Source organism: Schistocerca serialis, chromosome 1 (genome assembly GCF_023864345.2).
Source record: "Schistocerca serialis cubense isolate TAMUIC-IGC-003099 chromosome 1, iqSchSeri2.2, whole genome shotgun sequence".
Taxonomy (NCBI): domain Eukaryota; kingdom Metazoa; phylum Arthropoda; class Insecta; order Orthoptera; family Acrididae; genus Schistocerca; species Schistocerca serialis.
In genome coordinates, this window is record NC_064638.1 from 958741728 (window position 1) to 958755362 (window position 13635).

Genomic DNA, 13635 nt, shown 5'->3' on the forward strand with positions numbered 1-13635 from the left:
CTCCCCCCCTTAAATTTCCTGCTATTACCCCAGCCAGTTTCCCCTTCCCTTTCCTGTTGAGATGTAGGCCGTGCCTGGTATAGTCCCACCTACTGAGATAATCAACAGGAACCACACCCGACCCAAGCAGCCGTTCCAACTCCAAATTTACTCTCCCAACAGAAGAGTTCAAATGAGGCCGGTCATGGCGTCTCAGGACAGATACAAATTCAACATTGGTGTGTCTCGATGCCGACGCAATCTTTACCAGGTCACACTCTATACTGTACCAAGGATCTCTGTCGATGCTGTTCCCTGGCCCTCCCACAATAACCACGGTGTCTTCCCTGGTAAATCCTTTACAGAGTGAACCTAAATCCTCTGACACCTGATCCAGACTAGCACTTGGTTTGAAAAAATTTGTGACCTGGTATTCTGGTCCTAATTCCTCCTGCAGAAGTTGGCCTACACCTCTGGCATGAGAACTGCCTAACAACAAAACTTTCTTCCTTTTCGATGACTTTCCTACATTCTTTTTCAATTTCCTATTGTTTGTTGTGTCCTGTCTACACCTACCTCTGCTTGAGGCTCATCAGTTTCTAACTGAAGCAACAGGTCAAACTTATTTTTGACATTCACCTCAAAACTGTCAGACTTAGTTCTAGGCTTGTTCCTTCTGCTACCTGTTGCCACTTCCCACCTCTCTTTGCCCTTCTCCCTCCTTAACCTGTCCAGATCTTCCCTAGCCTGATCTAGCTCAGCCTGAAGGGCAGCAATTTTCCCCTCCTGTTCCACTATCTTCCTATCTCTGCTGCAAATCCTACATAACCACTGATGAGCCTGATCCACTTTCCCAACACCCACGCCACTGGAGTCCCCCCAGTGAAAAAAACTACTGCATTCATCACACCAAACCCCGGAACTAACAATTCTACGGCAAGTCAGGCACTTCTCACTCATGGCAAAAATAATACTTTAGCTAGAATAAATCAATTAAATTACCGAAAATCAAAAAAGACGTTACAAGAATTAAGCCTATTCACAAATGTATATAAGCAAGTTTCTGATTTAAAATTCCGCTGTTTTTCTGAGATCTGTATTAAAACAACGAAGGTATACGCTATTTATTATATATTTCACTCGATGGAATGAAAAAAGGACAATTAAACGAGATACTTTAACTTTGATTCTCCAAACACGTTACGAGAATAGGCCTACAAACAAATGTATATAGGCAACTTTCTGATCTAAAGTTACGCTGTTTTTCTGAAATCTGTATTAAAACAATGAAGTTATACGCTATTTACGGTAGTTTACTTATTTGTTACCGAGAAACTAGTTAAATTACCTTGAAACAAGAAACAAACACGTTTACAAAATTTAAGCCTAAGCGCGACTTCGCGAAGTTACGATCTTTTCGTGTTTTCTGAAAAAATACGCAAAGAAAAGTCAAACCTTTAACGGCAAGACTAAACGATACACTAATGCACGTATTTAATTTGTTGTCAGCGTTAAACTAAATTATATTCCTGTCTAAATCACTTAACTTTCTGGAAATGGTTTCTGGCGTCACTTACTCGGTGGCCATCTTGGAACAGTGTTCTGAGAAAGCTTCACGCGTCACCGGTATTGATTGTTCCTCTATGGCGTATGCATACTTACTCTGTGACAGCATCAGTCCCGTTATTTTAGAGCCACATTTCTTATTCAGAGTAACATGAATGAGCAGGCTAGATCTTGGTACGGGGAACGAGGTACGAGGTACGTGGTACACGCCCGATAACCACCAGCAGCCTGAACGGCACCCTCAACACACTTGGGTTTAAACGCCTAATTGGTCCGTCAGTGCAAGAAGGCGAAAAGGAAAAAAATCGCTAACTGTCTCATCACAGAACGCGCTTCCAGTCAGCTACGGTCCAGCTTCTGTGTTGTCTGCCCCATTGAAGATTTGCAGCTTCATATGCCGCTTTGACCAGAGTCCTTTTGTGAGGTACGCGATTCTAAATGTCCATTGCATGTAATTCTCTTCACAACGCTCGCTCGGAAACTAATTGAGATAGCCTTGGTTCATAGACAGCAGCAATTTCTGTCGGGTGTGAAACCAGCTGTCTCTGATGAGGCGTCTCATAGTCTCCGGTCCCTGGCGGCTAGGATGTCTTGTATGATCACTGGTCTTGCGCCGCGTTACACGGCTGCAAGTGGCACACCATTCCTTGTAGACACGATGGACATGGACACTGCCAGACAACGTCAGTCACGGTGTGGTCACGGGCAAGTCCAAACGGGACAGTCCTTTCTGTCATTCTGTCACGTCTACACGTCTACCCATCTTTCTGCGCTGGCACGTACACTCGTAGGACAAAAAGAAAAAGCACCACGAAGGAATTTTTCGATTGTGACGGTAATCAGTAGATGTGATGTACAAGTACAGACAAACCAATGATTACAATTTCAGAAGAATGGATGACTTATTCGAGAGAAGAGCTTCAAAAATTGAGCAAGTTATTAACACGGTGGTCTACCTCTGGCCCTTATGCAAGCAACTATCCGGCTTGGCATTGGTACAGATTATGGGTTCCTCCTGAGGGGTATCGTGCTAAATTCTGTTCAATTGACACGGTAGCTCAGGCTTGTTGGAGTGCTCTGCCTATAATGTCCCAAACATTCTCAAATGTTCTATTGTCCGTGGGATCAAACTGCTGAGGTCACCGGTCCCTATACTTACGCACTACTTAAATTAACTTATACTAAGAACCACACATGCACGCCCATGCCAGAGGGACGGCTCGAACCTCCGACGGGAAGGGCTGCGCAATCCATGACATGGCGCCTTAGACCGCGCGGCCACTCCGCGCGGCGACATTCTCATTTGGAGAGAGATCCGGCTACTTTGCTGGGCAAGCTAGGGTTGGGCAAACACGAAGACTAGCAGTAGTAATTCTCGCCATGTGTGTTGCGGGCATTATCTTGGTGAAATGTAAGCCCAGGATGGCTTGCCTAGAATGGCAGCAAAGTAGCAAAATGGGACGTAGATTATCGTCGACGTACCGCTGTGCCGAAGGTGACAACCAAAGGAGTCCTGCTATGACTTGAAATTGCACTCACACCATCACTGGTGGCTGTCGGGCCGCATAGCGGGCGACAGTCAGGTTGATAGCCCACCGCTGTCCAGGACATCTCCAGATACCCCTTCGTTGATCACAGGGGCTCAGTTCGAAGCGGGATCATAACTGAAGACAATTCTACTCCAGACAATGAGATTCCAGGCCGAATGTGCCCGACGCCACGGCAATCGGGTTTGCTGGTGTACAGTGGTAAATGGTGGTCGGTGCAGGGGACGCCGTATACTCAACCCCGATTCTGTGAGCCGCCTATTAGGAGTAATGGTCCTTGTGGTCACTAAGGCACAGCTTACACGTCGCATCGATGATAACGATGAATCCGGGGCTCTGAGTGCCTCTCCGACGATTGCTCGGTCATCGCGTTCTGTCGTCTCTCTAGGTCGACCGCTTGACCCATTCCTGTCAACATCGTCCAATAGTGACATAACTCCTGTTCAAACGTCGAGTGATTCTCTGGTTACCCGAACCGGCTTCCTTAAGCCCAACTACACGTCCTCTCTCAAATGCCGACATCTGCGTGTATTGTTCACCCGCCTGCCTGCGAGGCATAGCTACTGTACAAGTGGGTTCACGTAATGTGATTCGCAAAGACTTCATGCCGTGTCATCGACAGGTCCCCTGTTTACTATCGTTGCCACATGGCTAATATATATATATATATATATATATATATATGGCGTGTGAGCCGGCCGCGGTGGTCTCGCAGTTCTAGGCGCGCAATCCGTAACCGTGCGACTGCTACGGTCGTAGGTTCGAATCCTGCCTCGGGCATGGATGTGTGTGATGTCCTTAGGTTAGTTAGGTTTAAGTAGTTCTAAGTTCTAGGGGACTGATGACCACAGCTGTTAAGTCTCATAGTGCTCAGAGCCATTTGAACCATATGGCGTGTGACGAGGGCCTCCCGTCGAGTAGACCGCCCGCCTGGTCCAAGTCTTTCGATTTGACGCCACTTTGGCGACTTGAGCATCGATGGGGATTAATTGATGATGATTAGGACAACACAACACCCATTCCCTGAGCGGAGAAAATCTCCGACCCAGCCGGGAATCGAACCCGGGCCCTTAGAATTGACGGTCTGTAGCGCTCACCACACAGCTACCAGGGGCGGACGCTAGAAGACTTCACTGTATAGTATTTACTGCCAGTAACTTGTGTCACAGGTCGTCCAAAGTAAATTGTGGGATATCTGACCATTTGTATATGATAGAGAGAGCTTTCCTGCAGTTATTCAGCCTGTCGCTACCTCTCTTTGGTTTCCAAAGAGTCTGCAAGCTATACGACGCTCCCCTTCTTTGCAAGAGAGTTGCGAACAGTGCACCAAAGTGTTACGGTGGTGTTGACCCCGTTGCAGACTGCAGACGTGCAAGAGACTCGAAGTGACGTCGGGTCTATAGGTGGGTAATATACCATTTAATCTAAGTATCATACAAGAGTCTTCTTGCATTTGCAGGATTACAAATTTGGACACTTCCCATAAAGACAATGCTTGGCCTATAGCAGCCCCAATGTGGTGATCAAAACACAGGCACTTTCTCCGGTCTTTGTGCTCGGATGGTACATCGAAGGCCAACGTCTGGCAACTCCAGCATTAAATTCTAATGTCTCACAAGCCGTCGCGGTTCTCGAGTATTTTGAATAATTCTTAGCAGTTTTCGCTGGTCTCTACCTTGATGCTGGCGTGATACTTCGCTTATGTGTCCACCCTTTCCTTTCATACGTGACACTGTGGATTCAGAAATGTAGAGCAACTGGGGAGGACGCGTTCGTTCGTAAGCTGTAGAAAGGCGAAGCCCAACACTTCGACTGTTCTTTGCCATTTGAACTGTGCTACCTTTCGCAGTCTAAGTACCTTCACGTATCCTCTGCGTCTTTCCTACTTCATTATTATTAAAAGTCAACTATCCTGATGCCTTTACTTTGGTGGTCGTGGTTTGTGCTGAGACACATACGTGTAGCTTTCGGATACAAGCGGGAACTGATGCCACCATTTTTCTTTTCCTTACGATGAAAATTCCGAACTCGCATTTCTCTGAGTCGCAGGCTTCAGTACAAGCGAGTTAGCGACCGTGGCTATTGAGACACATTCGGTTACTTTCTATTGAGGAGTAATTCATTTGTGAAAGAACTTCTGTGTCTAGCTAATCATGGCGAACTAAATGCAATTATACAACCAGTGAAAGGCATTGTGGACAGTATACAGTTTTTAGACGTAAAGCAGCACTGTTGTCTGTCTTCCAAAAGTGTTTTTCAAATAGGCGGACTGTAACTATACTTCTCGTTTTGTTTCTTTGTCGTTTTGCGTCAAGCTCATTCTCTGATGAATGAAGTCTTTGTTAAATGTCTGGTTGTAGATATGACAACAGCATATCATTTAATTAGACGAATTGAAAGCTCATGACTGCAGCAATACCTCTACTTACAGTCACTTCGTAAAATTTTGTGCTGCGATGAAGAAAAATGTTATCTCTGACCTTTGCTACGCAAGTGTTGTTACTGTAAGATAAGAAATAAGTTTTATTAAATAGAGAGTTAACTGTCTTGAAGGGTGATGCTGCAGTTAAAAATGGGTCAAATGGCTCTGAACACTATGGGACTTAACATCTGTGGCCATCAGTCCCCTAGAACTTAGAACTACTTAAACCTAACTAACCGAAGGACAGCACACACATCCATGCCCGAGGCAGGATTCGAACCTGCGACCGTAGCGGTCACGCGGTTCCAGACTGAAGATGCTGCAGTTAAAGTGAAATTTAGAAGAACGATTTTCAGTTCAATAGTCTGTTACGTGTCGATATATAACAGTTCCTCTGTTCCTTGGAATTATAATTATTCTTTGTATCATGGTGTCGACGTGACTTCTGCTGTTCGAAGAACCACGCCGACATGCAGGTGTTACAAAAACACTTCCAAGGTAATTAATTTTAGATGACTGTTTACAGATATTACACTTCATTTGCATTTCTCATAACATACTGACGTTAGTGACTGTACACATGACTGTTCCCGACGGCTAAGGGAAATACATAACTTCACTCATTAACAGACTATACTTTTCAAGTCAGTTAAACAACCAACAATGATAGCTAAGTTTCTCTTGGTAGACTATGTGTTGCCAGATTCTAAGTTTAAAGACCGGTCGAGACCAAAGGGGAAACGAATGTGCACAGTCAGTCTGAAGCGAAGTATCTCGTAAAAAATCATTGGTAATTTGGTGCTGTCAGTTAATTGTTGGTAAATGAAATTATCCATTGTGCTGTTTCTCGTATTAAAACTTATATTCGTATTGTTTTTGTTACATTTAAGGCTCTACAGCAATTTAGAGCGCGTCCCCTAATGTAACTATAGTACTTGGTTCGCTTTCAAAGTATTATCCGTTCATAAGTGTTTTACGGCTTAATTCCACTATTAATCTTTGCCCAGATGGTAATTTCCAAGAACGTTTGCCTATCGAAGCGGCGGGCTCCAAACGGTTGATATCGAACGTGAGATTCTAAATCGATCACGCCACTGTGTCCTCTGCGACGCAACACTACAAGCAAAGAGCATGATCGATATTTGCAATTCAAGTTTTGCTACTGTGTGCGGAACTCAACTGTTCTTATTTTCCTGGCCTCTGTGTTTTTGGGAGAAAACGGAACTTAATGAGTCGGAACAATCTCGAAACTACCAGTATAACAGCAAGTTATTTGAAGGCAGCGGACATAAATCTCTGACGCAGGAAATATTGAGTAGAGCATCAAATTTATAACTCTAGAAGGACCTGTTTTTGTGAAAAGACCAGAACGGCCAGAATGCAAATCGTGAAATAGCAAGGAATATATAATTACTTCGGTGACTCACCCAGTAAATGTTATAGAACTGTCTATATGTTCACTTCGACCACTCATTCTGGCTACCGTGAACCGGAATGTTTATTTCAACATTCTCGGGTAACAAGCGTGGTCCTTTCTTCTACGTCTTCGTAATGAGTGTCCTGTGGACACTTCCGCCTTCGAAGATGAAAAAAGCAGGGTTATCGGAGCTGCACGCCTACGTTCCTAGTTTGACCCGACCAGCCCGCTAAGTCACACGATCTTTTTACAATAGAAAATATCTGGGGCTATTTGGAACAGCTGATGAAGCGTAGCTTACACGATAAAAACATCAATGAGTAGCTTGAGGTATATATGGCATACCTGAAAAACCTTGTGCACCTTCCCCATTGCCGAACTGTGGCCAGTGTCAGGTCTAGCGGTGGTGTTACACAGTTTTATTGTGATATCTTCTGGGGGGGGGGGGGGTGACTAAATTGTTTGTACGCCATGCTTGCTATATCGTTCGCATGAACCGCCCACAGATCTATCGACAGAAGCCTTATCGTAATACACTGATTTAGAAATAAAGTGCATTATGAAGAAATTCTGATAGATAGTAATAATTGCATAGGCGAATCATTGTGTATTTTCTCTGCTAATAGGGTGGTTCTGTGTTGTAGGATGGAAGATTCGATGCGGAGCATGCTGCAGTACAAGGCACGCAGCGAGCAGCTGAAGCAGGAGAAGACGAGCCTCACCGTGGCGTACGAGGTAAGCATCCTCCTCGCACTGCGTTGTTTGCTTGTTCGAAGGTTTGCCCTAACTTTGCAGACGCGCACAGTGTGTATCAACACGGTAAGTTCACCCCAGGAACTAATCAAGGGCGTACTCAGCGAGGGGCACGGAATGTCAGCTGCCTCCCTCTCCCCTCCGCCCTCCCTCCCCCCCCCCCCCCACATTTTCTTACAAAAAAGGTTATGATCGCGAACCGAGCTTACATCCTGCCCCGACTCACAGACGGACGTATCAGTTCAGTATCAGTCTGAAGAAAACAAAACATGTAATGGGTAATGACTTCCTTAGTAGCAAGTGTATTCAGCGCCATTTGTCATGAAATCTCAAAATCATTTCCCGTTAACTCTATTTTCCTTGCAACAGAAAATGTCCGATGTCTCTCTCCTAAAAGACTGCAGTAGCATTTTACGTTCAGTACACCGTGTTTTTGTGTTAACCAGTTGTGACCAAAGTTACAAAAAATGTGGATATGAAAAGAATTGACAGCAAAATAATACGTACTAATCTCATATAAGCTACTCTCTCCGTTACGTAAATTGTAGATAATAGATACGTGCTGTAAAGTGGTGACATTAGTATGTCTGGTGACTGACAAATACAGTTCTGAGTTTTATTTTGAAGACACTACGCTTCGTTTCCTCCCAATCTTCCCACTTTCACGAAACATGTATGAACTGGCCCCTGCTATAGCTCGGATCCTAGGTACGCCCTTGGGAATGTTTCCTAACACACAGAGAGTAGTCTGCGAGTCTGCTCTGTACTCGCAGTACCGAATGACGCGATGCAGTGGTTAAGATGCTGGACGTGGTTTATTGTGAAGATGGGTTCAAATCCCTCTGTGGAAATCCAGCGTTAAGTCTTAACGTAGTTCTCCCAATTAATGCTATTGGTGAATCGTGGTCACCCGTTGTTCGATACCCGCGTCATTGCAGGAGAAGAGACCTGGTGCCACCAATGCCATCGGGAGACCAATCGCCATTCAGTGTCATGGTGTTCATTGTCTTCCCTACCCCTCAAAAAGTGATCTGATGAAACTCAAGACGATGTTGATCTCCTGTTTCGACAGCATGTGCTTGATCCAACGTCAATTTCTACCCAACGGAGGCGGGGAAGACGATGAACACCTTTCCGTTGACTGTCGCTTGGTTTCCTGCCGTTGGTAGTACCAGGTCTCATCTCCCGCAATGATACAGTGTGGGATCCGTACCAGGTCGGGTTGACGGAGGAGATAGAGAAGATCCAAAGAAGAGCGGCGCGTTTCGTCACTGGGTTATTTGGTAACCGTGATAGCGTTACGGAGATGTTTAATAAACTCAAGTGGCAGACTCTGCAAGAGAGGCGCTCTGCATCGCGGTGTAGCTTGCTCGCCAGGTTTCGAGAGGGTGCGTTTCTGGATGAGGTATCGAATATATTGCTTCCCCCTACTTATACTTCCCGAGGAGATCACGAATGTAAAATTAGAGAGATTAGAGCGCGCACGGAGGCTTTCAGACAGTCGTTCTTCCCGCGAACCATACGCGACTGGAACAGGAAAGGGAGGTAATGACAGTGGCACGTAAAGTGCCCTCCGCCACACACCATTGGGGGGCTTGCGGAGTATCAATGTAGATGTAGATGTAGATACGGATACCTAACAAAGCTTGACCACGGTGCTCCGAGCGATTCCACAACAGGCGTACGATGGCAGTTCCCAGCAGCCTTACAACCGATGTCAGAAGCGTGTTGTAGCTTATGGCGATTACTTTGAAGGTCAGTAAGGATATTTTGTTTGTAACTCTTGTTTTCTTTATTTTATGATACTATTCACCGACTTTCCAGATGCACCTTCTAGAAGTATGCGAAATAAAGGACCTAAATCACAGACTATTGCCGAAATCACAAACAGACAAAGACCAAATTTTGCGGCAAGTTCGGAACACCGTCATTGATTAAAAAAAAAAAAAAAGGTTCAAATGGCTCTGAGCACTATCGGACTTAACATCTGAGGTCGTCAGTCCCCTAGAACTTAGAACTACTTAATCCTAACTAACCTAAGGACATCACACACATCCATGCCAGAGGCAGGATTCGAACCTGCGACCGTAGCGGTCGCGCGGTTCCAGACTGAAGCGCCTAGAGGCGCTCGGCCACAGCGGCCGGCCACTGATAAAAATTTGCGTTGTATTAAACGATGTTGTTTGAAGTTACATCCTTTAAATAAAGTTTGTATCCTCTGTCTTTTGCGTTGTGTTAACGTACCGCTGCATTGCCTCTGCGACGTGGCTATCGACGCCGTTGGCGGCGCAGTGTTTCTGTGTACAAGTCTTTGAAAGCAATAGACACTGACTTGGCTGGACAATTCAATAAGCAGCAGCTTATTGGTGGCCCAGATGTGTTTCGTGGACTAAGAATGCAGTTCACGTGTGATGTTTCTGCTGTGTTTGGAGGCAGTACATGGCTAACCTTGGCTGTTGTATGGGGGAATCATGCTGACTACGGTGGCCTTGAAGCTTTCCCTGATGCAAACATCTTGGCTTGGAATTCATGGAGTATAGCCGAGAGTACAGGTCTACTGGCTAAGGTTTCCCTCGTAGTAAATGGTTTCTCATCAACTCTCACCTCTCAATTACGCGTGTCTTCATGAGCGCTGCTCGGGCTACGTATCTGGAATGCCTTTCTGCATTTCTCGAGTGAGGCGAGGTCGTTATTGAAAGGGCCCACCCGAGGTGTTGTTGAGCCAGCTAATATCCGTGCTGTAGAACTGCCATTACTTGCTGTTCCGGAACAGCGTCTCTCTGGGCAATGAGCTTATCCAATCAGCGTCGGTTATTAAGCCCTCACAGTGCACTTCTCCCACAGCTTCCGACGGGAGGGTGGGAGTCCCTTCGTGTTAGCCTGAAGGGGGCGAAGCAACCTCGCCCGGTCGTCGGGTTTGCAGTTTTTGATGATGCAGGGAATGCGATACGGTACTACATACTACTTTCGTTTTAATTCTGATGAAGGCCGAAGCCGATAAAATTGTATAAGGTGCTTAAACGAAATTGCTATAGAGACTGAACAGTGGTTAAAGAGGTAATAAGATCGATGAACTTCACATGGAATATTTATTCTGCATTGTCATCGGGATAGCGCTTTTAGAGCAGTACACGTCAAAACTAAGTCTTCGTCAGTTCTTCAGAGAAGTTCGGCTCACAGCCATTCCTTAGGAGCGCTGATACTGATGATTATTACAGAAGACATCGTATTATATTTTTCATTGTTGCCAGAGGAATTCAGATCATCATAACTTGCATACAGTTCGCATCTCAGTACCTTCACTAATTATTTTTGTACTACATGCTTATCTACATTATGCTGGAAACTTTTGTGTGTAGCACCGATAAAGGATAGCAAATCAGTGCTTAGTTGAATGGCACTTTTTCTGCAACATTCGAGCAATATCAGACACTGACTTTATGATACCTGAAGCTGCTCATCGTTCTTATTCAGCGTCTCACTACGTTTTCCTATACAGAATGCTCTGCTCCGATGGACAACACTTACAATTGGATCTTCACCTAAAATTAGAAGATAACTATCTCCAGAGGCAAATGATATATTCCTGTGTCTGTGGATCTGTACCATTTTGAAGCAGTGCTTAACTAATGATGCATTTCAAACACGACTATTGTAAACCTAAAGGAGCTGTCCCCGAAATTTTATGAGTGTGCGTTTATTTTGTTTCTGAGGCTGCTGGACGTTTTCATAATGCCAGCACTGTCTTATTTATGGCCAAGGAGAAAGAGACGGCGATAGAAACGGCGCGCGCTCCGAGGTTCCGTAGAAATTCGGATTACGCACTACGGCTCAAAATCTGGTCAAGTGAGCGAAAGTGCCCACATCGATGCAGCAGATATGCAGTATGGATGATACAAACTTCCACCGGTAGTGATAATAACTACAATAGAGCTGCAAACAATCTTGGAAGTGCTTAAACAAGCAAAAAACGCGTCAGAAGATGCAATGGACGTATTGTTCTACTCCAGGCAGCCTTGTCCCTGCTGAACAATTGCTGAAGCATAATCATAATAATACTCGTATGTGGATTATTTCGAAACTCAGAAGGTAAACTGTAAGCTACGTCCGCGGTTTGCAGTAAATGTTTCCGCCACTTACCCATAGGCTGTGCTGACGGCACCGCAGACCTAGCCCTGGCAGCCACGACGCAGATGGAGCTACTGTACGTGAGACACTCCTTCCTGTTAACTGCCGTCCTGTTCGTGTATCGTAATAAGAAATCATCAGAAATATACATAGGTATCCACTTGAATTAAAATTAAAATAATAAATAAAATCTCTGGCACGTGGTGACAGGAAGTGTAATGAAACATCCCAAAACAAAGGCTTTGTAGTATATTGTCCTTGAACATTCCAGATGTCAAATGGTTCAAATGGCTCTGAGCAGTATGGGACTTAACTTCTGAGGATATCACACACATCCATGCCCGAGGCAGGATTCGAACCTACTACAGTAGCGGTCGCGCGGTTCCAGACTGTAGCGCCTAGAACCGCACGGCCACCATTCCAGATGTCAAATCGATTTTCAAGATTAATATTTATCTTGAACAAGAAAGTTTATTTAACAGTCACGCGTGGTCAGTATGCGTTGTGGAGTTACGGTCAGAGAAGATAAAATAGAAGGGTGTCACCTGAGACTCGGCGGCACGCATACATTTTTTCCTACGAGGACGACCGTCAAACTGGTTTTCGTAACGTACTTATTCCAGTGGAATTGGCGCTAGACCCATCAGTATGCAGAAAGACAGTCATCGGTGTGGGGTTGTCATTGAAATTTTTGGAGTAAGAAGTGTCTTACAATCCATAAGACATAGGCAGTGCAGTTAGCCTACAATTGAATAAAATACAGTGGTGCAACTACTCGTCATACATGTGAGATCGTATCAACAACATTGCGTAAGACATAAAACAATCCTGGAATAGTTTTAATTAAAACCAGTAGTTGGTGTGAAGCAGGATGAATAGGGCAAAGATATCGTTAGAGTTTAACGGCCCTTTGACATCAAACTACTGTATTTAGAGACAGAACAGTAATCATTTGAAATAGGTGGATAGGTGAAGGAAACAGCCTTTGCCTATTTGAAGAAAAATCTAACGAGGAAGCGTGTGACCTCGAAGGTTCAGAACTGCACGAAAATGTGCTTAGAATACAACTCTCTCGTCCCAAAACCGGATGTATGAACCATTCTTATACAAGATGCAGCTCTTGTCTGCTAATGTCATGCAACGGTCGCAAGACGATAGCAAGATCGTTCTCTGTCAGGATTTTACGCTCAAAATGTTGCCAAGGAAACCAGGAAATATGGCCAACCTCTTAATGTGTCTTCTTTAGATAGTACGAATTCTACATGAGAAGGATCGTTGATTTTGTGAGACTGCAGTGTGAAGAACCACAATTAAAATTACACGTTCGTTATTTCCTCATCAGACTATACTCTCTGCTACACAATCTTCCCGGGTTCGATTCCCGGCGGGGTCAGGGGTTTTCTCTGCCTCGTGATGACTGGGTGTTGTGTGATGTCCTTAGGTTAGTTAGGTTTAAGTAGTTCTAAGTTCTAGGGGACTGATGACCATAGATGTTAAGTCCCATAGTGCTCAGAGCCATTTGAACCATTTTGCTACACAATCAGTTTTTTGCACCGAAGTACGAGCCTATGTTACAGTATGCCTGGCAAAAAACAGGTTACGAAAATGTGTTGAATGTGGAAAGGAGGGATTAGGCAGATGTGCACAATGTCTTGTTTCACATCGTTTTGACCACTTCACTGAAATCCCATACCTGCCCTTCGAAAACTTAATAGCTTTGCGTTGCAATCAGGTCAGTAAAAAAGTTTGTTGCTTAGCTAGCATAATTATTTCAAGCAGAGGGAAGTAAAGCAGAAAGTCGTAACAGTTAAATATGTCTGTCT

General features: G+C 44.7%; 1 protein-coding gene across 1 annotated transcript in view; it reads left to right on the forward strand.

Annotated features, from left to right (window-relative positions):
* LOC126452148 (uncharacterized) overlaps positions 1–13635 on the forward strand; it is a 701717-nt gene that overhangs the window by 585070 nt on the left and 103012 nt on the right. Inside the window, exon 7 of the mRNA XM_050091038.1 lies at positions 7576–7666. Within this exon, the coding sequence (XP_049946995.1) occupies positions 7576–7666 (91 nt within the window). The remainder of the gene's footprint in view (positions 1–7575; positions 7667–13635) is intronic.